This window comes from Rhinoraja longicauda, chromosome 2, assembly GCF_053455715.1.
Source record: "Rhinoraja longicauda isolate Sanriku21f chromosome 2, sRhiLon1.1, whole genome shotgun sequence".
Taxonomy (NCBI): domain Eukaryota; kingdom Metazoa; phylum Chordata; class Chondrichthyes; order Rajiformes; family Arhynchobatidae; genus Rhinoraja; species Rhinoraja longicauda.
The window spans coordinates 79,733,820-79,760,965 of record NC_135954.1 but is presented as its reverse complement, the minus strand read 5'-3'; the positions used below and the strand labels follow the sequence as shown (position 1 = coordinate 79,760,965).

General features: G+C 41.7%; 1 protein-coding gene across 1 annotated transcript in view; it reads left to right on the top strand.

Moving 5' to 3' along the window:
* Window positions 1–22,364, top strand: part of bzw2 (basic leucine zipper and W2 domains 2) — a 60,231-nt gene extending 37,867 nt beyond the window's left edge. The window contains exons 4-12 of the mRNA XM_078428836.1: window positions 109–212; window positions 2,438–2,503; window positions 4,113–4,248; window positions 7,266–7,375; window positions 9,369–9,539; window positions 11,128–11,274; window positions 11,782–11,920; window positions 15,677–15,799; window positions 21,968–22,364. Coding sequence (XP_078284962.1) covers window positions 109–212; window positions 2,438–2,503; window positions 4,113–4,248; window positions 7,266–7,375; window positions 9,369–9,539; window positions 11,128–11,274; window positions 11,782–11,920; window positions 15,677–15,799; window positions 21,968–21,999 — 1,028 coding nt within the window. The 3' untranslated portion in view covers window positions 22,000–22,364. The remainder of the gene's footprint in view (window positions 1–108; window positions 213–2,437; window positions 2,504–4,112; window positions 4,249–7,265; window positions 7,376–9,368; window positions 9,540–11,127; window positions 11,275–11,781; window positions 11,921–15,676; window positions 15,800–21,967) is intronic.
* The last annotated feature ends 4,782 nt before the right edge of the window (window positions 22,365–27,146 follow it).

Below are 27,146 nucleotides of genomic sequence, written 5' to 3'. Positions count from 1 at the left end.
AATAATGCTGAATACTATTCTTAACATATAAATCGGTTTTGGTTTTTGGAGATGGAGCATCTTTTAGAATAAACCGGTGTATTTCTGCTCTTATTTCTGCTCTTATAGCCCCAGGAGGAACACGTATTGATGATGGAGATAAAACCAAGGTGACTGAATACTGTGTGTTTGGTGCCACCGAGGATCAGCAAGTGATCCGTAACTATGCTCAGGTAAAGGACCCTGGGGTGCAAGACTATTAAATTGGTTTGGTCTAAACCTATTCAAGGTTATATCAGTGGTAATATGTGCGACGTTGCAGATTATCTCGATGATTCAGTGATGGAAGAAGAATTGAAAGGGGAAAGGATGTTAAGAGAGACAAAAAGGAAACTTAATAGGGAGAATGAGCTGATGGGATCACTTGTTCTCGAAGCCAGCATGCACCCAATGGAGCCTTGTGGACTGCATCTTGACAGAATAGTATTACTAGTTTAGTTTGACGACTTGATATCACTAGACTACTGAAAAAAAATATTGTGAGTAACCATCTTTATTCGGGAAATTGGAAGCATGATAGCATTCTGTGTTGAGGCTAACGTTCCGAATGCAGTAAATTTATTTTAGAAATAGCTGTAACCATCATCTCAATGAAAAAGAAAGAGTCAATCAATAAGATCGGTTTGCCAGCTTCTCTTGCATCACTTTGTTCCAAGTTGGTCAAAAGATCAGTTGGAAACTGGTTGTATTTTTGCTGCCAAATATATATTCTCAACATCACTCGTCAATATCAATGCCTAACATTTCATTCCCCACACAACAATCTAATTCTGGGGAGTGGTGAGAAAGAAATTCATATGAAGTACTCATTACTTTCTGGAGAGCTTTGCCACCAGTTGCTTCTTCCATCCAGTCAAAATCATGAATATTGATATAAAATATATGTACTGGATGAGGTTTTTCTCAAATGTACCAGAGTGTGGAATTGAAGAATCATATTAGACACAAATGCTGGAATAACTCAGCGGAACAGGCAGCATCTCTGGAGAGAAGGAACGGGTGACTTTTGGGTCGAGACCCTTCTTCAGACAGAATTATATTGGCTGGTTTGGAGAGTCATGCAGCACAGAAACAGGCCATTTGGCCCAATTTGTCTATGGATACCAAGATGCCTCATCTAAGCTAGCCCCATTTTCCCACATTTGGTCCATATACTTTTAAACTATTCCTATCCATGAACGTGTCCAGGTGTCTTTTAAATGGTGTTATAATTTCGGCCTCCTCTGGCAGCTTATTCCATATACCCACCATCCTCTGTGAGAAAAAGTTTCCCCTCGGGTTTCTACTTAAATTTTTCCCCTCTCACTTTACATGCCTAGTGTAAGAAGGCAGGAATAAAGACTGGCAATTATATAAAATACAAATGAGACACGAGAGAGCAAAACAACAGTGCTGGAGGAAATCAGCAGGTCAGACAGTTCAGACAGATGAAGTGAACCAACCCAAAATGTTGTTTGCTGCTTGACTCATTGAGGTTTCCTGTGTCATTTGTGTTTTGTTCAATAAAATATAAATATTACCATATTTTTGCCCTGGAAATTACATTGGCACATACAATAAACCCTTGTTTAATGGACCCCTTTATAACAGATTTTGTTTAGAGCTGACAGACCTGCCGATGCCACCCCCGGTTCGCAAATTGACTGATCAAGCTCTCCTTCACTCACATGGCTCACGTTGTAGCACCAGGCGAACAGCACATTCTTCGGGTCAATACCACCGATAGGACGCACTCGATCACCGCGAGGCACCCACTCCTCCCCCAGCTGCCGCTTCTTCCTTTGCTTTGTCTGCTCCGCTACCACCTCCTCCTGGTGTTGCCAACACACTTCACCTTGGAAAATTTGGCGACTCCAAGGGAGAAGAAGGAGGAGAGGTGGCGGTGGAGCGGGAAGGTGTGGAACGGACAAAGTGATAGAAGAAGAGATGGGAGGGAGCCCCGCGGTGACCGAGCGTGTCATATTGGTGATGGTGGCCTGAAGAAAGCTGTCCCCAGGGGCTATAAATGTGAGTCGCGACAACAGACATGTGTACCGACCGGTGAAGAAGGGCTCGCTGGTGCAGACCAGCTGCGTAGGCACCAAGTTTTAAGGTGGAACCACGCAAAATGCTGAGTAACTCAGCGGACTGAATCAGTTTGAAGAAGGGTCCCGGCATCACCTAACCATGTTCTCCAGAGATGCTGCCCAACCCGCTAAGTTCCTCTGATTATTTGTGTTCTTTTGTGTATCAACCTTCATTTGCAGTTGTTTGTTTCAACGACACACAATGAAAACACCTTACTTGGGTATAGTGGACAATCAGCATAACAGACACAATTCCCTCTGTGGTCCATTATTACAAAGTTTTACTGTATTTTATGTCACCTTTCAGCTGAACATATTCTTATTCCTTTTAGGTTTTCAATAAACTCATCAGACGTTATAAGTATCTGGAAAAAGCTTTTGAAGATGCAATTAAAAAGGTAATTTCCTCCAATCTAGCTTCAGTCAGATGTATAATTTTCCGGGAATTATGAAACTTTCAAGCATTAACTCAGTTTATTTCAATTAATGGTGATAATTCATGTCAAGTTTAGTGTAAAGTGTTCCCAAGTAAGAACATGCAGATTTAAACCACTACTTTGCTGCACAAGATGAAACAACTGGGATTGACTGAGGCACGACAATTCGGTTTAGCTCAGCTGGATTGAACAACAATTTCGTCCTAGTTGCTAACCATTGACAGAGGCTATTCATATTCATGTATGGATCCAGATGACAACTTATGTTTGGCTCTGACAGACTGCAATAATCTATATTACTCGCCGTCAATACATGTATGTGAAGAAATCAACAATGTGCCAGTGTGCACTTGTATCTGGCCATAATTTGGCACTTCACGAAAGGGGAGTGCGAGAAACATTTTAGAGTATGTTTGGAATAAGCACAATACGTTTGTGTCAATGAGGGTTTCAAATTCAACGAGGATTGGGGAGGATGTATGCTGAGACTCAATCCTCAGTCTTAGAGTTGACTCTGAATTACGGTCTTTCTGAAGTCATTGATTAGAACCTGATTGCATGTTTTGGGTGGAGTCAAGTACAGCAAGAAACAGGAAACGGTGGTTAAAGTTGCACATCGGCATGGATTCAGGGTTGATTGGCACAAAATAAACATGTAATAGGAATAAACAAGGCATTTTTAGATTGGGAGATTGAGATCAGCAGGGTGCCACAGGGATGAATGCTGGGCCACAGCTGCTCCTTTGTGTGATATTAAACTTTATTTTGAATTTGGAAAGCTATTTAAGACATTGTTTTAAAGATGTGCAGTAAAGTGCATTGTCGTAGAAGTATTAATAGTTCAAACTAGTGATTTCAGATGAATAGTCACCAAAAGTATCATATGAAGAAAATGTTGGGTTTTGATTTGGTGTGATTGTGTAAACAAACTTATCAATATAACATATAGCAAGTAAGAATTTCATTGGTTCATTTTGGGACATATGCCAATAGATCAGTCTTGACTGTTGACGTTTGGTTTGTAAGACTATTAGCAGCATAATCTCCTTTCGTCCATTTTCTCCTTTCATTTATTTGTAACTATAACTTATTGTTTCACATCAACTCCCCTTCCTGCCACTTACACGAGTGACAAATGATAGCCACATAACGTACCAGAGCATGTTTGGAATGTGTGAGGCCCACAGAAAAAAATGCAGATTCCACACACAAGCCCAGTTGTAAAAGTGAATTTGCAGCCTCTTTTACATTAATCTCAATATTCTTCCCTTTACATACCAACTGCAGCTGCTCTTTATGCCTGGAACCTGGTGTTTTTAAATACTGAGCACTGGAAATACAATGAAGCTCTCTGCTGCCATCACACAACTAATATTTACAACAATGTAATAATTGTGTAATAATTGGCTGAGTTTTAGCATGTCCATACTTGTATTTAAAAGATATAGTTAATTTAAAGTCCAGAAATCATATGATAAAACATTCTGGTCCTTCATGTCTTGTATTGTACATCCCATCCTTCTAGCACGACTATTACTTTTTAAAAGTTATTTTCCTTGTCTTTCCTCAGCTCTTGCTATTCCTGAAAGCATTTTCGGCATCTGAACAAACCAAGTTGGCAATGCTCACTGGCATCCTGTTAGCCAATGGATCGCTTCCAGCAACAATTTTAACAAGCTTATTTTCTGATAATTTGGTTAAAGAAGGTAATATTTGAAGATGCGTTCAGAATTCAAGAAAGTATTTCTTCATGTTAGTATTAACGATATTTTGACGAGAACAGCAAAGAAACACCTCACACGATGTGGAACAGCACCTCGATTTGTTGGATCAGTAAATCTTTTAAGAGATGCTCAGCTATTTCTGACCACACGTACAGAAATAGATCATCATCCATTGTGTTTCCCCAAATGGAAATATGAGCAGCCAGTTTTGGCTGACCCTGAGCAGCTGGGTGACAGGAGTGTTATTGGCATATGGTGGATTAAGAATCTAACGTTTTCATAAAACTTGATTAAAACTTTCTCTCCATTCCAGGTAACTCAAACCAACCCCCCCTTCAATGCATCCACCCCGCTCCCCCTGCCCACACACTTCTTTCTTTCCATTACCCCTGTCCTTGTTACCCAATTCCTTTTTGCCTCCTCCTCCTCCCCCATACACTATTCCCCATCCCCCGCCTCCTTTTTTCTTTCCCCCCCACTCCCTTCTACTCACTATCCCTCAATTCTGGTTGTACATTTGATTCCGCACACTTCCTGTCCAGAATCCACCATCTGCACCTTTTTGTCTTCTCTATCTCCATCCTTGGTTATTGTCTCCTCAGCCTTAGATACAACATGGCGCCAGAGTGTGGCGACTCTTTGCATGCTGGTCCCAGGCGAGGATTTGCTGTTACACATTACAATTGCTCCACTCTTTTAAAGTTTTATTTCAACAGCAAACGAATGCACCAAGGCACATTCCTTGCATATGCACATACTTGGCCAATAAACATTCATTCATTGTTGTATCCTTTATCCTTTACCTGTGCACTTTGGATTACTTGATTGCATTCATGTTTAGTCTTTGCTTTGCCTGGATAGCACACAAACAAAAGCTTTTCAATGTACCACGATACACGTGTAAATAATAAGCTAAACTACACTCCCGTGCCTTATTTGATGTTCAGCTCCTTATCTCGATCACTTGCTAGCCCTGCTCCACTCTTCCCCGCACCTCGTATCTACCTGCTTTCTCCAGTTACAGTGCCCTCCATAATGTTTGGGACAAAGACCCATCATTTATTTATTTGCCTCTGTACTCCACAATTTGAGATTTGTAATAGAAAGAAAATCACACGTGGTTAAAGTGCACATTGTCAGATTTTAATAAAGGCCATTTTTATACATTTTGGTTTCACCATGTAGAAATTACAGCTGTGTTTATACATTGTCTCCCCATTTCAGTGCACCATAATGTTTGGGACACATGGCTTCACAGGCGTTTGTAATTGCTCAGGTGTGTTTAATTGCCTCCTTAATGCAGGTGTATGAGAGCTCTCAGCACCTAGTCTTTCCTCCAGTCTTTCCATCACCTTTGGAAACTTTTATTGCTGTTTATCAACATGAGGACCAAAGTTGTGCCAATGAAAGTCAAAGAAGCCATTATGAGACTGAGAAACAAGAATAAAACTGTTAGAGACATCAGCCAAGCGTTAGGTTTACCAAAATCAAATGTTTTGAACATCATTAAGAAGAAAGAGAGCACTGGTGAGCTTACTAATCGCAAAGAGACTGGCAGGCCAAGGAAGACTTTCACAGCTGTCGACAGAAGAATTCTCTCTATAACAAAGAAAAAAAACCCAAACACCTATCTGACAGATCAGAAACACTCTTCAGGACTCAGGTGTGGATTTGTCAATGACCACAGTCCGCAGAAGACTTCACAAACAGAAATACAGAGGCTACACTGCAAGATGCAAATTACTGGTTAGCCACAAAAATAGGATGGCCAGGTTACAGTTTGCCAAGCAGTACTTAAAAGAGCAACCACAGTTCTGGAAAAAGGTCTTGTGGACAGATGAGACGAAGATTTACTTATAGTGGACTGATGGCAAGAGCAAAGTATGGAGGAGAGAAGGAACTGCCCAAGATCCAAAGCATACCACCTCATCTTTGAAACACGGTGGTGGGGGTGTTATGGCCTGGGCATATATGGCTGCTGAAGGTACTGGCTCACTTATCTTCATTGATGATACAACTGCTGATGGTAGTAGCATAATGAATTCTGAAGTGTATAGACACATCCTATCTGCTCAAGTTCAAACATTGGCCGGCGGTTCATTCTACAGCAAGATAATGATCCCAAACATACTTCTAAACCAACAATGGAGTTTTTCAAAACTAAAAAATGGTAAATTCTTGAGTGATCAAGTCAATCACCCGATCTGAACCCAATTGAGCATGTCTTTTATCTGCTGAAGAGAAAATTGAAGGGGACTAGCCCCCAAAATAAGCAGAAGCTAAAGATGGCTGCAATACAGGCCTGGCAGAGCATCACCAGAGAAGACACCCAGCAACTGGTGATGAAGCAGTTATTGTATGCAAAGGATATGCAACAAAATACTAAACATGACTACTTTCATTTCCATGACATTGCTGTGTCCCAAACATTATGGTGCCCAGAAATGGGGGGACTGTATAAACACTGCTGTAATTCTACATGGTGAAACCAAAATGTATAAAAACGGCCTTTATTAAAATCTGACAATGTACACTTTAACCACATGTGATTTTTTTCTCTTACAAATCTCAAATTGTGGAGTAGAGAGGCAAATAAATAAATGATGGGATTTGTCCCAAACATTATGGAGGGCACTGTACATTCACTCCATCAATCTAAAGAAGGGTCCCGTCTCAAAATGCTGTCTGTACATTTTGCAGATGCTGCCTGCCCAGCTGAGTTCTTCCAACAATTTGTTTTGTGCTCCGGATTCTTACTACTGCAGTCTGTATGTTTTCGGTGTACATAATCATTTCCTCCCAACTCATCGCCCACGTGCTGACACAATACAAGTTCATTGGATCAGGAACAATTCCTCGTGAAATAAAGAATGATTCTTATTATGAACTCAGATGTTCCATTTTAGAATGTGCTTTTGGATCTGTTTGAAGCTGGCTTGGATATTCCCAGTCTTGGAAAATGTACATTTAAAAAATGTTTATTACTCCATTAAAAACAGGAATATCTGCATCGTTTGCTGTAAAAGTTTTTAAATCTTGGATGTCAGAAAAGGATGCGAATGCTGTTACCGCATCCCTCAGAAAGGCGAACATGGACAAGAAGCTGTTGGTGAGTGATTCCCCCCTTACCTTGCAGTTCAGCTCCATTAAGTTACGTTTCTGGAAAATGGAGAAATAAACAGATTAATATTAAATTCGGCAAATTTTAGAGGGCTAGTAGATTTGAAGGAAAAAGAAACAAAAAACAGTCTAAAGCAGAAGAAATGTTATTGGCAACGTCAGTTAAGAGACACCAGAGCATACAGACGCTGGAATATGCAGCAAGAAACAAGAAACAATCTGCTGGAGGTGCTGAGCAGGTTGAACAGCATCTGTGGGGAGGAAAGGAACTGGGTTGAAACCCTGCATCAGGACTGAGAGGGGACATAGCTGCTTATAAAGGACAGGTGAGGTGATGAGACAGGAACCAGAGGTGATTTAGTTTAGTTTAGGCCCTCTGGCCCGAGTCTGCGCCGACCAACGATCCCCGCACACCTACACTATCCTAACACACTAGGGACAATTTACAATTATCAACCCGATTAATCTACAACTTCTTTGGAGTGTGGAAGGAGACTGGAGATCCCGGAGAAAACCCACACAGGTCGTGGAGAGAACGTACAAATACCATACAGACAAGCACCCGTAGTCTGGTTCGAATCTGGGGCTGCAAGGCAGCAACTCTATTGCTGTGCTACCGCGCCACCCTGTAGACAGAGGAGGGGTGAAGGATTACAGGGAGGTCGAGCCGGAGGTGAAGGACAGACAGATAGTTCCCATTATCACCTTGTTTACATCACATTCCATCACCGGCTCATTACACTCCAGCGACCGTCTCCACCTGTACACCCTCCTCTGCCCCTCCCCCAACCCCTACCAACCTGGCTCCATCTGCCTCTCCCTCCTTTATTCGTCTCATTCCATCCAGTCACAGCTGTTCACAGCACCAGACCCAGGTTTGAACCTGACCTCGGGAGCTGTCTCTGTGTTGGAGTTTGCACATTCTCCCTGTAACCGTGTGTGTTACTTCTGGGTGCTCCAGTTTTCCCCCACATCCCAAAGACGGTAGGGCTGTAGGTTAATTGGCCTCGCTTGAAAAAAAGATGTCCCTACTGTGCAAGGAGTGGATGAGAAATTGGGATAAACTGGTGTTAATTGGTGATAATTGTTGGTGTGGACTCAGTGGGCTGAAGGTCCTGTTTCCATGCTGTATCTAAAGTCTTCATCTGCCTCTGTCTCCCAGCTCCACCCCTCCACTTTCCATACCTGGCTCGACTCGCCTATGATCTTTCACCCCTCCTCACACTAAATCCTGACTCACCACCTGCCCTCTCCTCGTTATACGAGCTCTTACCATGCTACACTCAGTCCCCAGGCAAAATGTTGACCGTTCCTTTCACACATCCCCCCCCCCCCCAGGTGGTGCCCAACATGTTGAGTTCCTCCAGCAGATTGCCAGTTACGAGTCATGGTCGTCAATATTTTATGTTACACTGGTGAAATGTTTATTTTTGTTTATTTATTAGTAGCTGTGTTTGTGAAAGCCTTTTATAAGTAAAAGCTGTTCACAGATATATTTATAAAAATATTTAATTCGCTCATTACTAATTCTCAGTGCATGACTACATTTTTACATATTTGAAAGAAGAGAGGATTCAAAAGTAATAAAACATTTGTTGTAGATTTCTATCAGAAACGCGAGATGTCAAACTATCTCTCAAGGGGCTTCGCTTATGGGGTAGCAAGGAGCTGTACCTTGAAGATCAGAAAGATCCCAACAACAAACCACTGGCTTTGCTGAGTTAGCTGTTGGTGTCATTGAAGTGTTTCAAAATCCCTGCATTTGAAAGGGGAAAATAAGCATTTGTTTAAACAAAATTTAATTTATTTGCACATATATGGCTTAATCATCATTGTTTAATTGAAGTCTGAAAATAATTCCAACAATAATTCTGTGGGATACATTTTAGGTATGCATTAATGTATATCCAAATTTACACCACAAATCTTCCACGTTTTTGGTGTACTGTGAATAATCTAACTTTGCTCTTGTTTCATCACAGGAACTCTTTCCAGCTAATAAACAAAACTTTGATCATTTTGCTGCATATTTTACTGAGGCTGGACTGAAAGAGCTTTCTGACTTCCTACGTGTTCAACAATCTCTGGGAACTCGCAAAGAACTGCAAAAAGATCTGAAAGAAAAACTTTCTCAGGAATGCCCTATTAGGGAGGTACGTTGGATATGATCTGGGTTGAAAAACAAACCAAATTCTAGTTACTGAATAATTGGACTACCTAGAGCAAATATTATTAATAGAATAAAAAACAGATTACTAAAATTAAAACAAAGTCATTAATTTCAACGATAGCGTTCGAAAATTAATGCAAGGTAAGACAGCACCAAAAAGAATACCAGGTCCCTTTCACGGAGAATACCTGCTTTGCATAACACAAAGTGTTAGGGGATCTTTGCCGGGGAGGGAATTGATGTTTTGGGTCAGGACCACTCTTCAGACTGCTTGATTTCAACAAGCACATGATAGCGAGTTAACTCTTGAGTATCCATGTTATTCACAATTTTTAGTAGTATTCAACCAACTTTGTATTTGCTGTTTTTTATTCAAGCTTGGTTCAAGATTCAGTTCTAGAAAAAGTTTAGTATGAATCTCGACTGAAGATTAACTGTTTCCATGCCGCTCCTGTGCATTGTCATTGATCAATTAGGAGTGGAGTATGTTTTCAAAGCCCTCTCTATCCTTGGTTTGCTCTTTGAACTGTGTGCACATTAAACTACATTTCAACACAAATCGCTATCCAAGAAGTTGAATTGTGAAGAGCTAATACTCTTGCTGTCTCCTGCCCATCGTTAATTTGGGAGGTAGACACAAAATGCTGGAGTAACTCAGCGGGTCAGGCAGCATCAGTCTGAAGAAGGGTCTCGACCCAAAACATCACCCATTCCTTCTCTCCCGAGATGCTGCCTGACCCGCTGAGTTACTCCAGCATTTTGTGTCTACCTTCGATTTAAACCAGCATCTGCAGGTTTTTTTTCCTACATGGTTAATTTGGGAGGTTTGATAACAATGTTGGGATTGTTGTAGAGTGAGCGGAGGGATGTGCATTCAGATAGGGTGAGATTGGTGTGGGTGAGGGGTGCAGAGAAGTCAAGACAGTTGATGTTGCACTGGTAATTGGAAAGAAAAAATTGCAGAGATGATAGAAGGCCATGTGGAGGAAGAATGTTGGAGGTGAGAGAAGGGGGCATCACTGGGCGGCGAGGACTCCTTGCCAGTGAAAAAGGCCCGGAAACGTAGGTGACGGAAGGAGAGCTCAATATCATAATGGGCTCGGAACTCGTTGAGGTGTTGGCATAGGGGTACAAAGGTCAGGCCATTGCTGCGGCCTGACCACGTGCACCAGAAAGGCGTTGGTTGGGGGGGGGGGGGGGGAGGATGGTGGAAACCTGACTCCGGTGTCGTGCTCTTATAACAGCAGGGAAGAAGCTATTCCTGATTATGGTGGTACGTGCTTTCAAGCTTTTATTTCTTCTGCCCAACGGGAAAGGGAAGAAGAGAGAATGACCAGGGTGGGAAAGGGCGTTGATTATGTTGGTTGCTTTTGTGAGGTAGTGCGAAGTGTCGATGAAGTCAGTGGTGGGGAGGCTGGTCCATGTGAGCGACATCCACAACTCTGCAATTTCTTGTGGTCTTTGGCAGAATTTTCACCAAGCTGTGATGCATCCCAACTTGGCGTGCAGAAATGATGCAGTCGTCTCCAAGTGAACTGAGCTTCTTCTAAACCTCTCGTATTTTTTTTTAGATCATCCTGTATGTCAAGGAGGAGATGAAGAGAAATGATCTGCTCGAGCAAGCAGTAATTGGTCTACTGTGGACCTGTATAATGAATGCTGTTGAATGGAACAAGAAAGAAGAGCTGGTGACAGAACAAGCTTTAAAACATCTTAAGGTATTGATCCACAAGCAAAATACTGAGCACTTTGGCCAAATTATTTCATTTTAAGTTTTAGAGGTTAAAAATATAACTTTGGCATTGGAATAGTTTTTATATTTAACCATTCAGTAACATAGTAAAAATGGGCATAAATAAATCTCAGAATGTTCGATCAACTATCAACTTATGCCTATTAGAAGAATCAAAATGGGTTCATTTTCAAGACACCATTCCTGCCCAAAGCATTGTGTTACAGGAGAGTGTATGGGGTAAATATGGAGGCAGTTTTATTATTTTAAACAGAATGGATGAAAAAATGTTAGTTAGGGTAATTACAATTACAGCTCAGTACCAATAGGACCTTTGAAAACAACCTGATGCACTTTTATTTTATTCTGAATGTGTGAGAAAATCAAATTTTACTTACAAAAATTATAGAGACGTATAATGCAATAGTTTGAAAATTGCTGTTATGCAGTTCACGCAAGTATAGCTAGTTAAATTGCTTTTAATATTTTTCAGCAATATGCACCACTTCTTGCAGTATTCAGTACTCAAGGTCAGTCGGAGTTGATCCTACTCCAGAAGGTTCAGGAATATTGCTATGACAATATCCACTTTATGAAGGCTTTCCAGAAAATCGTTGTGCTATTTTACAAAGGTAAAGAAATTGGCATTTTTTTATCAAAGGACAATCAAATGCATGAGTGATACTTTATTGTCACATGTGACAAGTTAGAAACATAGAAAATAGGTACAGGAGTAGGCCATCCGGCCCTTCGTGCCTGCACCGCCATTCAATATGATCATGGCTGATCATCCAACTCAGTATCCCGTACCTGCCTTCTCTCCATACCCCCTGATCCCTTTAGCCACAAGGGCCACATCTAACTCCAGCTTAAATATAGCCAATGAACTGGCCTCAACTACCTTCTGTGGCAGAGAATTCCACAGATTCACCACTCTCTGTGTGAAAAAAAAAGTTCTCATCTCGGTCCTAAAAGACTTCCCCCTTATCCTTAAACTGTGACCCCTTGTTCTGGACTTCCCCAACATTGGGAACAATCTTCCTGCATCTAGCCTGTCCAACCCCTTAAGAATTTTGTAAGTTTCTATAAGATCCCCCCTCAATCTTCTAAATTCCAGTGAGTACAAGCCGAGTCTATCCAGTCTTTCTTCATATGAAAGTCCTGCCATCCCAGGAATCAATCTGGTGAACCTTCTCTGTGCTCCCTCTATGGCAAGAATGTCTTTCCTCAGATTAGGAGACCAAAACTGTACACGATACTCCAGGTGTGGTCTCACCAATGCCCTGTACAACTGCAGCAGAACCTCCCTGCTCCTATACTCAAATCCCCTCGCTATGAATGCCAACATACCATTCGCTTTCTTCACTGCCTGCTGCACCTGCATGTTTACTTTAAATGACTGGTGTACCACGACACCCAGGTCTCGTTGCATCTCCCCTTCTCCTAGTGATATTCTTTGTTTCACATACCCAAGGTATGTAAAGAGCTGCCATTTAAAGGGTGCTGACAAAGTTACAATGTGTTCCATTTTACACAAATCTTTTACCACATTCCATTTATGGTCCCCCTTGGTTCATGGCGGTTCTCCCACACCGGGTCTAACTTTGTTCTCCCTCTTGGCTGCCTCTCCCCAGTGCCGGGTTCCTCTTTGCTCTCCCTCATGGTGGTCCCCCCCCCCCCCCCCAACGTCTGGTCCACCTTTGTTCTCGTCCATCTCCGTCCGGCACCCACGTGGCCCGTCATAGACCACCGATGCCTTCCTCGACCTCAACCGTGGGCCCAACCTAGATCATTACAACCTGGAATGGGCTTACTGCAGTTAATGGTTACAGATTTACATTGGATAATTTATCTGCCTTGTTTATGCATCTAGTCATATTTCACACTTAGCTTGCATAAGCTATGAATATGATCTTTACACACAGGATTTTTTTTTTTAAAGAGACCGAGTTCAGGATACGGTCATGAAAGTGAAAGAATAGTGATAAAAGAGAGAAAAATAATGTGATGTTAAATTGCTGCAAAGCCAACGAATTTTCAATGAATGACAGGGCAAGTCAAAGAATAATTTTTTGCACATCAATATTGTGCCTCTCAGTTGACAGTGATGGAGAGCCGTGGGAAAGGTGACAAAATGGGAGAGTGTTGTCATTAAAAATTTCCAATGGAAAATTTGGACCAATTGCCTTTCCCATTCTCTTCTCGTAGATGAAGACAAGAAACAACCAATGGGTTGCAGAAAATGTTGTTTTTTTAACCCACAAAGTAATCTTCTCAAACACCGTTTTCTTCTTCCAACGAATCATTCATTGTTCAAAATGATTATAATGGCCCCTGTAAACTTATCAATGAACAAACATTGTCTTAAATAGCTGCGAGGAAATACTGAGTTGATTTTACATAGAAACATAGAAAATAGGTGCAGGAGTAGGCCATTCGGCCCTTCGAGCCTGCACCGCCATTCAATATGATCATGGCTGATCATCCAGCTCAGTAACCTGTACCTGCCTTCTCTCCATACCCCCTGATCCCTTTAGCAAAAAGGGCCACATCTAACTCCCTCTTAAATATAGCCAATGAACTGGCCTCAACTACCTTCTGTGGCAGAGAATTCCACAGACTCACCACTCTCTGTGTGAAGAAATGTTTTCTCATCTCGGTCCTAAAAGACTTCCCCTTATCCTTAAGCTGTGACCCCTGGTTCTGGACTCCCCCAACATCGGGAACAATCTTCCCGCATCTAGCCTCTCCAACCCCTTAAGAATTTTATATGTTTCTATAAGACCCCCCCTCAGTCTTCTAAATTCCAGCGAGTACAAGCCTAGTCTATCCAGTCTTTCTTCATATGAAAGTCCCGCCATCCCAGGGATCAATCTAGTGAACCTTCTCTGTACTCCCTCTAAGGCAAGAACGTCTTTCCTCAGATTAGGAGCCCAAAACTGCACACAATACTCCAGGTGCGGTCTCACCAAGGCCCTGTACAACTGCAGTAGAACCTCCCTGCTCCTAAACTCAAATCCTCTTGCTATGAATGCCAACATACCATTCGCTTTCTTCACTGCCTGCTGCACCTGCACGCTTGCTTTCAATGACTGGTGCACCATGACACCCAGGTCACGTTGCATCTCCCCTTCTCCTAATCGTTCGCCATTCAGGTAATACTCTGCTTTTCTGTTCTTGCCGCCAAAGTGGATAACCTCACATTTATCCACATTATATTGCATCTGCCATGCATTTGCCCACTCGCCTAATCTATCCAAGTCACTCTGCAGCCTCCTAGCATCCTCCTCGCAGCTAACACTGCCACCCAGCTTCGTGTCATCCGCAAACTTAGAGATGTTTAATCTTGAATGTTTAAACAAATAATTAACAGTTGTTACCACACCAGAGAGAAAAGTATTGTATTTTATGAAAATATTTTCATGGTTCGAAGTGGCATTAAATTCTATTTTAAAGATGATAATGCATTCCCAGAAGGTGTTCTGTACAAGCATTGGCATTGAGGTGATGATAAAATGAATGCTGTAATTTTTTAATGAACAGTATGCTGCATCTACACTAAACTAAGAAGCTCAAGGCTTCAGTACTTAGTATTCACAAAGCTGCAGTCACATATATGGTAGTGAACTGATCCATTAAATAATTGATTTTTTAAAGAGAAAAAATAAGTTTTCCCACTTCTAATTTGTCTGCACACAAGCCTGCACCAATTCCATAGACGAGGTGAATTTTCTAATTTGTTTCATCTAAAGTCATTCTCCAGAAGTTTGGTGTCACAAATCCGCAGATGGCATGACCCTTTAAAGCACTGATGCACAGAAGCATCTTGTGGTCCAATTCCACAACTCCTTGAAAGTGGCAACACAAGTAGATAGAGTGGTAATGAAGACATATGGATGGTATGCTTGCTTTCATATGTCAGGGCATTAAGCATAAGAGTCAAGAAGTCATGATGCACCTTTATAGTACTTTGGTTACGTGTATAGTATTTTGTGAATTGTAAAGCAAGGGCAGAATCTTGCCCCATATATTATAGAAGTTGTGCAGGACTATAGATCTCCCTCGCATATACAGTTTAAACTATGAAGTCATCTGTACTTAATGCACCTAACAAAATTAATCCTTGTGTGATATGGCAACAAAATGATGACAACATGGTCAGCAAGAGTTATGGGAAATATAGTAGAGATAGATCGGTCCAATGCAGGGCGTATAACCTAAAAAATACATTACACATCTGCCGCTCGTGAGGGAGAGATGATCAGGTTGTCACGGACTACCATTGTGGTGGTCCAGGAAAAGTAGCAGCTTTTTGCTGTGCTGCAATCCGTATGCTATTAGATTTCTTTTTTTAAAAGTTGACCTTCTGTTAACTGGTTGAATTTCAGCTGATGTTCTGAGTGAAGAAGCCATCCTGAAATGGTACAAGGAAGCACATGTTGCAAAGGGCAAAAGTGTCTTTCTTGACCAGATGAAGAAATTTGTCGAGTGGCTACAAAACGCTGAGGAAGGTAGTATTATACTATATCATTGATTTTATTACAATAGATTTAGAGCATTAACCATTTTTTCCTCCCACACAAACTACCATTCCCTCAGCAAATGTACATTTTGGAATAATTAGTTTGCTGCATATGTTTTCAGTTGTACAAGTCATTGGTGAAACCACACTTGGAGTAATTGTGCAGTTCAGGTTGCCAGGCGATGGGAAGGATGCCATTAAGTTGGATAGGGTGCAGAGGAGATTCACCAGGATTTTACCTGGTCTTGTGAGAATGAGTTACAGGGAGAGGTTGGATTGACTGATGTTTTTTTCTTTGGTCCATAAGTGGCTGAAGGGTGACCTTATTCAGATGAACAAGATCATGAAGGCCATGAATAAAATAAAAGCTCATGGTCCTTTTTCCCAGATTAGAGGATTCTTAGACAAGAGGAGAGAGATTTAAGAGGGGCAACTGTTTCACTCAGAGTTTGGTTTGGTTGAGAAATGAGACTCGCATGGAAACAGGCCCTTCGGCCCACTGAGTCCGTGCCGACCAGCGATCCCCGTACACTAGCACTATCCTTCACGCTAGGGACAATTTACAATTTTTATGGAGCCAATTAACCTACAGACCTGTACATCTTTGGAGTTTGGGAGGAAACTGGAGCACCAGGGGGGAAACCACGCGGTAATGGGAAGAACGTACAACCTCTGTACAGACAGTACCCATTGTCAGGATTGAACCCGGCTCTCTGGTGCTGTAAGGCAGCAACTCTACCGCTGAGCCACCGTGCCGTCCTTTTTTAAAAGTTGCATTCTAATACACATTTTAGTTTCGAGGTACAGACCGGAAACGGGCCCTTCGCCCACCAAGCCCGTGCTGACCACCGATCCCCGCACACTAACACAATCCTACATACAATAGGGACAGTTTGGGAAAGAAGTAGGGTTTGACAAATATTTGTTTTTAAGATTGAAATAAATCTAATAGTTAAGTTGAACACATGGATGAGATTTGAAAAAGTGGTTAAAAAGTGTCCCTTCAGAAATAAAGACAGAATGCAAAAGCAAGGAAGTATATTATTTTTATAAAAAGTCTTTTGGCCACAGTTGGAGTATTTTGCATGGTTTTATTTTGCATATAAAGTATTTTAATATTTTCATACAATGCAGAAAGAGACCACTTGGCCCGTTGAGTCTATGCTAACACTCAGAGCAATCTGATCAATGCTATTCCCCCACTTAATCTACTCTGAGAGAGAACGAGAGAGAGAGAACAAGAGAGAGAGAGAACAAGAGAGAGAGAACGAGAGTGCACGAGAGGGTGTGCACGATCGAGAGCGAGAGAGAGTGCATGAGAGAGAGCGAGAGAGAGAACAAACGAACAGCGAGTAAGGGTTTTCTGAGACTGCACAATTCAATGTTCGTACAATAGCTCACTACACAGGAGGAATATGAGGTGCAATTACACTCTTGTTTGCATTTGGCTTCATGCCGGCAGTGGAGAAGGCCATGGATGGACAGCTTGGTGTGGGAATGGGAATTGCAATGACCTGCATCTGGGAACTTGTGATGGTTATTGTAGACGGTGCAGAGGTGGTCTGCAAACCGGCTGCCGAGTCCACGCTTGGTCTCACTGATAAAGAAGAGATTTAGTGGAGAGCGGGGCAGGATGAGCAACTCAATATTGAGTTTCAATATGACAGACATGAAAGAGAGGGTTTTGGAAGAAGTGGAGGAGTTGCTTTAATGATCAGAGAGAGTGGCACAGTTGCACTCAGAAACTACATACTGGAGAGCTTATCCACAGAGACAATATAGATGGACCTCAAAAATAAGAAAGATGCAAGCACTCTGTCAGTCTTCCATTAGCCAGCTGGTGAGGAACAGATTTTGGAAAAATGCTAAAGCAGCAGGGATGTCTCTGTGGGTGAGTTTAATTTCCCCTGGGCCTTCCTTAGTGCATGTGGCTTAGATGGGGCAGAGTTTATTATGTGCATCCAGGAGGATTTCTTGATTTTAGATTGTCCAACCATGGAAAGGACCATACTAGACCTTGTGTTCGGAAATAATCGTGGCCAGATGATTGGGATATCAGTGGCAAAGCATATTGGGAACAGTGATCAAAATTTCTGCAACTTTAAGATATGGATAAGGACACATTTGGACCCTGTGGGTGGAGGTGGGGTGGAATCCGCACTTGAGGGGAAAGCAAATGACATAATGAGTAGGCAGTGTCAATAGACAATAGACAATAGACAATAGGTGCAGGAGTAGGCCATTCAGCCCTTCGAGCCAGCACCGCCATTCAATGCGATCATGGCTGATCACTCTCAATCAGTACCCCGTTCCTGCCTTCTCCCCATACCCCCTCACTCCGCTATCCTTAAGAGCTCTATCCAGCTCTCTCTTGAAAGCATCCAACGAACTGGCCTCCACTGCCTTCTGAGGCAGAGAATTCCACACCTTCACCACCCTCTGACTGAAAAAGTTCTTCCTCATCTCCGTTCTAAATGGCCTACCCCTTATTCTCAAACTGTGGCCCCTTGTTCTGGACTCCCCCAACATTGGGAACATGTTATCTGCCTCTAATGTGTCCAATCCCCTAATTATCTTATATGTTTCAATAAGATCCCCCCTCATCCTTCTAAATTCCAGTGTATACAAGCCCAATCGCTCCAGCCTTTCAACATACGACAGTCCCGCCATTCCGGGAATTAACCTAGTGAACCTACGCTGCACGCCCTCCATAGCAAGAATATCCTTCCTCAAATTTGGAGACCAAAACTGCACACAGTACTCCAGGTGCGGTCTCACCAGGGCCCGGTACAACTGTAGAAGGACCTCTTTGCTCCTATACTCAACTCCTCTTGTTACGAAGGCCAACATTCCATTGGCTTTCTTCACTGCCTGCTGAACCTGCATGCTTCCTTTCATTGACTGATGCACTAGGACACCCAGATCTCGTTGAACTCCCCCTCCTCCTAACTTGACACCATTCAGATAATAATCTGCCTTTCTATTCTTACTTCCAAAGTGAATAACCTCACACTTACCTACATTAAACTGCATCTGCCATGTATCCGCCCACTCACACAACCTGTCCAAGTCACCCTGCAGCCTTATTGCATCTTCCTCACAATTCACACTACCCCCCAACTTAGTATCATCTGCAAATTTGCTAATGGTACTTTTAATCCCTTCGTCTAAGTCATTAATGTATATCGTAAATAGCTGGGGTCCCAGCACCGAACCTTGCGGTACCCCACTGGTCACTGCCTGCCATTCCGAAAGGGACCCATTTATCCCCACTCTTTGCTTTCTGTCTGTCAACCAATTTTCTATCCATGTCAGTACCCTACCCCCAATACCATGTGCCCTAATTTTGCCCACTAATCTCCTATGTGGGACCTTGTCGAAGGCTTTCTGAAAGTCGAGGTACACCACATCCACTGACTCTCCCTTGTCAATTTTCCTAGTTACATCCTCAAAAAATTCCAGTAGATTTGTCAAGCATGATTTCCCCTTCGTAAATCCATGCTGACTCGGAATGATCCCGTTACTGCTATCCAAATGCTCAGCAATTTCGTCTTTTATAATTGACTCCAGCATCTTCCCCACCACTGATGTCAGACTAACTGGTCTATAATTACCCGTTTTCTCTCTCCCTCCTTTCTTAAAAAGTGGGATAACATTTGCTATCCTCCAATCCACAGGAACTGATCCTGAATCTATAGAACATTGAAAAATGATCTCCAATGCTTCCACTATTTCTAGAGCCACCTCCTTAAGTACTCTGGGATGCAGACCATCAGGCCCTGGGGATTTATCAGCCTTCAGTCCCATCAGTCTACCCAAAACCATTTCCTGCCTAATGTGGATTTCCTTCAGTTCCTCCATCACCCTAGGTTCTCCGGCCCCTAGAACATTTGGGAGATTGTGTGTATCTTCCTCAGTGAAGACAGATCCAAAGTAACGGTTTAACTCGTCTGCCATTTCTTTGTTCCCCATAATAAATTCCCCTGCTTCTGTCTTCAAGGGACCCACATTTGCCTTGACTATTTTTTTCCTCTTCACGTACCTAAAAAAACTTTTGCTATCCTCCTTTATATTATTGGCTAGTTTACCCTCGTACCTCATCTTTTCTCCCCGTATTGCCTTTTTAGTTAACTTTTGTTGCTCTTTAAAAGAGTCCCAATCCTCTGTCTTCCCACTCTTCTTTGCTATGTTATACTTCCTCTCCTTAATTTTTATGCTGTCCCTGACTTCCCTCGTCAGCCACAGGTGTCTCTTACTCCCCTTAGAGTCTTTCCACCTCTTTGGAATAAATTGATCCTGCAACCTCTGCATTATTCCCAGGAATACCTGCCATTGCTGTTCTACCGTCTTCCCTGCTAGGGCCTCCTTCCAATCAATTTTGGCTGGGGAGAGTAAAGTGGGAGCAGCCGTTACTGGCCACTTACTGGTGAAACTTTATGGGGTCCTTTAAATGCCAGATCATCAGAATGATCTGACACGTTCCAGTGAGGAAGACGAAGCTGGAGTGGAAATTGGATTTGATCTTATTCTAATTGAATGGCAAAGCTGCTTGAAGAGCCGAATGGTCAGCTCTTATTTTGTTCTTGCATTGAGAGTATATTCTTGCAGGAAAACGAGAGAATCTTGTAGTGTGAATATGCAAACAAATGTACAAGAATCTTTAATTTCTTCCAAAAATTTTTTGTGATTTTGTATCTCAAATAATATTGCTTCAGGGTGGAGAAATTCAGGGAGAGTATATTTCTCCCATGTAATGAAATATTACTTTATAGAAGGTTTGATCTGTGACTACTAAAATTCTTTGCTGGCCAATGGTTTATTTTAAGTTATTGCAGCCACTCGGGACCCTGTGAGTGCTAGTTAATTAACTGCTGCCAGCACATGCTGTTGTGTATCACACAATTAAAAAGCCTTTGCTTGTAAACTATATTACTGACCTTAAAGGATAATGCTATCCTAATTAAAACGTGAGATGTTTCTGGATAATTATGTGAGTCGATTGTTTTGGTTTGCATTGCCAAAAGTCAATGGTCGAAAAGCCATTTATTTGCTCAAACAAAAGCCATTGAAGCCATCCTGTATATTCTGAAACGCTCTGTGAGTCAGGCAGTAATTGGGGGGCGAACAAGTAAATTAATCTTTCAGTCATGGAGTCGCCACCAAATGTGATGGATGTGACAATGGATGGCATTTAAAAAGCAGTAAAATAGAGGTTGGGAAATGTGCACATATACAGACCATGAACACATATTGGAGGCCAGGGTAAGGCAAAAGTAGGAAAAATTAAGTGGAGCAGAAGCCTGGAAAGATCTTATTTCAATTAAAACACGTTGCACCTTTGTGTTTTTAACATTTAGTTGTATTCTATTGCTCTGTTGCCATAATGCGCCTGAACTTTTAAACTGTTGCTTGGTCCATTATTTTACAATTTTTTTAATTCAAATAATTTGATACTATATTTTATTCTGTTCATACTTCAGTGACATTTACTGTGCTTATTTAAAATTGTTTGCACAATTCACTGTTTTAGCACAAAATGTTATAGTTGTCAACATAGACTGTTTTTTTTTGTTTAACATAAGGCATGTGTTAGAGAAAGTTATACCAAATTATAGCTCAAGATGTCTTGTCTTAAAGTTAAGCAATGATCTAGAAAGATCCTCAGTACATTTCAGTGCTGGAAGCAATTTAATGTTAATTAACATCTTGCATGTTTGTGGTTGAAGTAATTGCATCTCCTGTGTGACTGTAAACTAGTTCATTTTACCTAAAAATTGATCTCATTGGAATAAAAAAGTTAATGAGCAGACACGCCAAGATCTTGAAATGTAATTGCACATGGCAGTACATGTAAAATTCATCTACTTAATATCATTAAATTCGCTCGGGAAATACAATTGACTTTAAGAATTCATTTCTTTATAATTTCGTGAAATCTGGTAAAGCATTTTTTATCGAGCAATAAAGTACCATTACAATTCCAGAGAGAACGAAAACTGCAAAAAAAAAGTACCGATGAACTTGAAATGTTGAATATAGTTCTTGCTTCAACTTCTCGTTGTTAATATTTCTAAATAATAACAGTGGAAATAGGATTTGGAAAGCAGTAATCAAATCATCAGATGTATTTATTTTAATTGTGACTTTTGTTTTCTAGAATCTGAATCGGAAGAAGGTGAAGAGGATTAACTCAACCAACGATATTGTGTAGTTTGTGGGGGTCTGCCTCCTCACCTGTAAGATTGCAATAGAAGAGATTGTGCTTCCACATTGAATGGAAACCTTGAGATAGCTTTGTTTTGTGTAGAAGATAGGCTAAAATCTGATGTGATAAACCCGAGCCGTGAGGCACGACTTGTTTCTGTGGGTCTATACCCTTGGGACGCTGTGCTATAACTGAGTAAAGCTATTTGAAAGGGAGCCTTGTAGCCAAAAGTAAAATAACATGGACTCCTTTTATTAGCATTTTTTTTCAATTACATTGCTTATCTATTGTAACCATAGTTTTGTCAATCTTTGTAGCCTAATAAAAGTTTTGTGGATGTGTAATTTGACACGAGATTTTTTGAATAAATGTTTTTGTATTTTAAAATTTTTGAATCGGGAGACCCTTCACTTTCTAATACATTGTGACGTATGGGTTTCTTTCATTTTTACATACTAATTAAGAAATATTGTTTTACTGAGCAGCCAACCAATGATGGAAAACATTTGGATTAGCACACTCTTGAGAGGGCAAATACAACGTGTGAAATTCCTGGGAGAAACGGGATGCTCAGATTCTGAGAATAGGACTCGGAGGTATAATGCGCAGCAGTTCATTTTGCTTCAGGATTAGTGGGGCAGAAGTAGAGTTGGTGCCTTACAGCACCAGAGACCCGGGTTCAATCCTGACAACAGGGGCTGTCTGGAGTTTGTACGTTCTCCCTGTGACCTGCATGGGTTTTCTCCGGGTGCTCCGGTTTCCTTCCACATTCCAAAGACTTACAGGTTTCTAGGCTAATTGGCGCGATAAAATTGTCAATTGTCCCTAATGTGTATCGGATAGTGTTAGTGTGCGGGGATCGCTGGTCGGCACGGACTCAGTGGGCCGAAGAGCCTGTTTCCATGCTGTATCTCTAAACTAAACTAATTAGAGCACCATTGGAGATAAATACGGTGTATGCTGCACAGTAGGTGCTGGTTCAGTAAATAGCCCAATACTTTCCAAGGTATTCCCTTGGGACTAACCCTATCAGGTGCTCTCAATGTTGCCTCTCTGGCAACCTGGTGTGTTGGCCCTCTCTAGGTTACGAGAGTGCTAATTAGTAAAATGCTAGTTAATCAAGCTTTTACTGTGCAGTGCTGCATAGTCCTCCTCTATCAATCCATATCATGAAACAGATTCACAGATTTGGATCTCAATCCCACTGGAGCATTGCGGCAATTTTTTCATCAGTTATTTCCATACAAGAGAAACCATGCGGCACTGTTTTCAATAAATTGACTGTAGCAGATAACACAGCAGCCCATTTAGAACGGAGATGAGGAAAAACATTTTCAGTCAGAGAGTTGTAAATCTGTGGAATTCTCTGCCTCAGAAGGCAGTGGAGGCCAATTCTCTGAATACATTCAAGAGAGAGCTGGATAGAGCTCTTAAGGATAGCGGAGTCAGGGGGTCTGGGGAGAAGGCAGGATCGGGGTACTGATTGAGAATGATCAGCCGTGATCACATTGAATGGTGGTGCTGGCTCGAAGGGCCGAATGGCCTACTCCTGCAACTATTGTCTATTGTGTAGGAAGGAACTACAGATGCTGGTTTAAACTGAAGATAGAAACAAAAAGCTGGAGTAACTCAGAGGGATTGGGTGACATTTCAGGTCGAGACCCTTCTTCAGTCTGAAGAAGGGACTCGACCTGAAACGTCACCCATTCCTTCTCTTTGGAGATGCTGCCTGTCCCGCTGGGTTACTCCAGCCTTCTGTGTTTATCACTGTTAGTACATCAGGACATTGGCCCGAGAAGGGGTATTTCTCCTTGTGGTCGCTGTTACAGGTGGTGTTATTCAAAGGCAGAAGAGGATGCCCCATTTTGCTCACCTAGCCTTTGAAATGTTATCAGCTGGAAGGAAGGTGCTAAATACCTGCAACTGTCAGAAGGGGCTGGGAAAAGGTGGCATTAAAATTGACAGGGGAATGGGCATTCTTGCATCCTTGTCAGAGGAAGTCGTGTGACCTGAGGAGTTTCATGAAGTGGAGAAAAGGAAAAGGTGATGTTTTGGGTCAAGACCCTTCTTCAGACCCAACTTGAGCTGAAACGTCACCTATTTAGAAGGATGAGGGGGGATCTTATTGAAACATATAAGATAATTAGGGGATTGGACACATTAGAGGCAGGAAACATGTTCCCAATGTTGGGGGAGTCCAGAACAAGGGGCCACAGTTTAAGAATAAGGGGTAGGCCATTTAGAACGGAGATGAGGAAGAACTTTTTCAGTCAGAGAGTGGTGAAGGTGTGGAATTCTCTGCCTCAGAAGGCAGTGGAGGCCAGTTCGTTGGATGCTTTCAAGAGAGAGCTGGATAGAGCTCTTAAGGATAGCGGAGTGAGGGGGTATGGGGAGAAGGCAGGAACGGGGTACTGATTGAGAGTGATTAGCCATGATCGCATTGAATGGCGGTGCTGGCTCGAAGGGCTGAATGGCCTACTCCTGCACCTATTGTCTATCGTCTATTGTCTATTCCTTTTCTGAGGAGCTGCTGCCTGACTTGTTGAGTTACTCCAGCATGTTGTGTCTATCTTCAGTGTAAACCAGCATCTGCCATTCCTTCCTACACAAGGCACATTAAGTAATAGCTGAAATGTGCTGCCTTTAGTTAGAATGTTCAGCTACCTTAAACAGCATATTACATATATTCACAATCGGAATCAAACAGCCTCACATCGCTATGTTGGCAGTGGTCAATTCAGATGTAAAATCTACAACATAGACATTGCACTGTAAAGTACTGGCAATGACAGTGCTCCACAAAAAGTTAAGATAAAGTACAAAGGAGAAATTTAAACATTTTGAAAAGCTATGAAGTATGAAGAAAGGACTATATAAGGAAAATAAAACTTGGGTAATTAGAGATGGAAGGAAATTTGTTCTTGAAGGTTGAAGGGCAAGTTAATTGTTTTGGTTTCCTTAAGAGTATGGCAATGGATTTAGAACAAAAGTGAAAGATGTGAGGAACTGGATCGAAGAAAGGAATTGGTGCTGAATATATTAGGTATGGATGAGATACCGAAGGATTACTGATGCATATTCTCAGTTCAGAAAGCAATAAATCGGGCAATTTAGTCTAAAAGCTTAAATAATGTTCCGGCCTTAAAATTAAACTCAACACAGATTGGCAGATGGATGGGAGAAATGATGAAAATCGGACGCTCCCAATAAACAAGCCATATTTGCACTTAAGATATGTACAAGAGCTCAGAAGAACTCACGGAAATTTATAAACTGGATCACCCATAGATCCCCTGTCCCTCTCACCTCAGATTGAAGTCTCACCCTACCCCACCCACCTCAATCCCATCCATTTCTAATCTCAGCAAGCAATGTCCTTACCAGTGCTTTATCAGTGACCATACATGCCTGTACACAGCACCTCTAAAAAGTTTAAAAACCAGATTTGCAAATTTGTAATATTACAAAAAAATTACCAAAGCTTAAAAAATATTAATTAAATTAAGTGGTCAGGCCCTGAACAACTTAAGCAGTTGACAGAACAATGACTCTACATGGACACCGACAACAGACAACTTTTTGCCTCCAAAGAAGGTCCATATATATCAAGGTTGAAATCTCATCGCTCCCTGTGACTTCACTCTGGAAATGATGTGCCTGCCTGACTCAAGATTCGAACCTTCCTTCAGCTGTTGTCAATTTGACAATCCACTGCCACCCGGTGGATGTTCATGTTAAAAATGTATTTGGGTGTCTTGTTGCTCTTTGTTGGTATGACTATGGCAAATCAAATTCCTCGTATGTCGCGAAACATACTTGACCAATAAAGTACTATTATGATTATGATACTATTTTGCATACAATCAATTCTGAAAACAACACATCCAATGCTCATCCCTCTTGCAGAATTGCAGAGGGATGTTTTTATTAAAGGAATTTTGCTATGTTATGCATGTGTAATTTGAAAAATATCTGGTCAAGTGCATTATTAACTAAATTTGAAACATGGTACTAAAAGGAAATGAAGGAGCAAAGGAGAGGAAGTTCAATAGCAGTCTCTATTTACAGCAGCCAATTGCGCTGTAAGCTCCAGCAAGCAACATGATTACAACCAGATCATTTGTTTTTGTGTCATGAGTAATGGCCGAGAGACCAGGGATAACAACCCTGCTTTTCTCTAAAAAGTGTCAAGGAATCTTTTGCATTCTCCTTAGAAGTCTGACAAAGCTTTATGTTTCATCTCACCTCTGACATTGCAACTGTCCGTTTGGGCATCATCTTGGATTTCTCAATCAATGTCCACAGTGGGTACGGAACTTACAGACATTTATGGTGGGGAGGGAATGACAATGGGGGTGATGGTGAGGGTGGATGAAGGTTGAATATGGGGATGGAGGCGTGATGGGGATCAGGGTGAGTGTGGATGGGGGTTGAAGGTGAGGAGGAGAGAGTGAGATGGAGATGTGGGGAACATTGGTGAACAGAGGTGTACAAACATTTAACTCAGAAGTGAGAGAATTAATGGCCAGTGGAGTATTATTTATCTTTGAGAATGTCGTTTACTTCAAGTTAAATGAGCAGACAGTTTATTTTGCTTGACAGTTGTCTGATTAACCAGTGCAGTGAATTAACCACGACACTCATATTCATTCTGCCTTGGTAGACCTCGGAAGAATTCTCCAGTAGCTCATAATTGCTCTGAAATTCCCAATCAAGATGCAAGGGACAATGTCAATATGGTTTTCTTAGACTTGTTTCCTCAATGCAATCAAGCAGATAAAGATACAAAGTGCTGGAGTAACTCAGCAGGGCAGACAGCATCTTGGAGAACATGGACAGGTGGCGTTTTGGGTTGAGACCCCTCTTCAGTGTAAGCCAGCAACTGCACCCAATTGATTCCCTGTACAATGTGTGTTTTTTAGTCTCTGGTGGAGAAATACACTTACCATACTAATGATAAAGAAACCCAAGCCTGGAGTTTGGGATGATTTCTGTAGCCACTGGAATCTGCATTTGGAGTTGTCTCCTGGTGCATTTGTTTTGGAAAGAGTAATTCCATAATTAACCATGTGCTATGACAGTTAAGGTTCTACAAATCCATGCCTGATACAAAACAGCACGAACAATATGA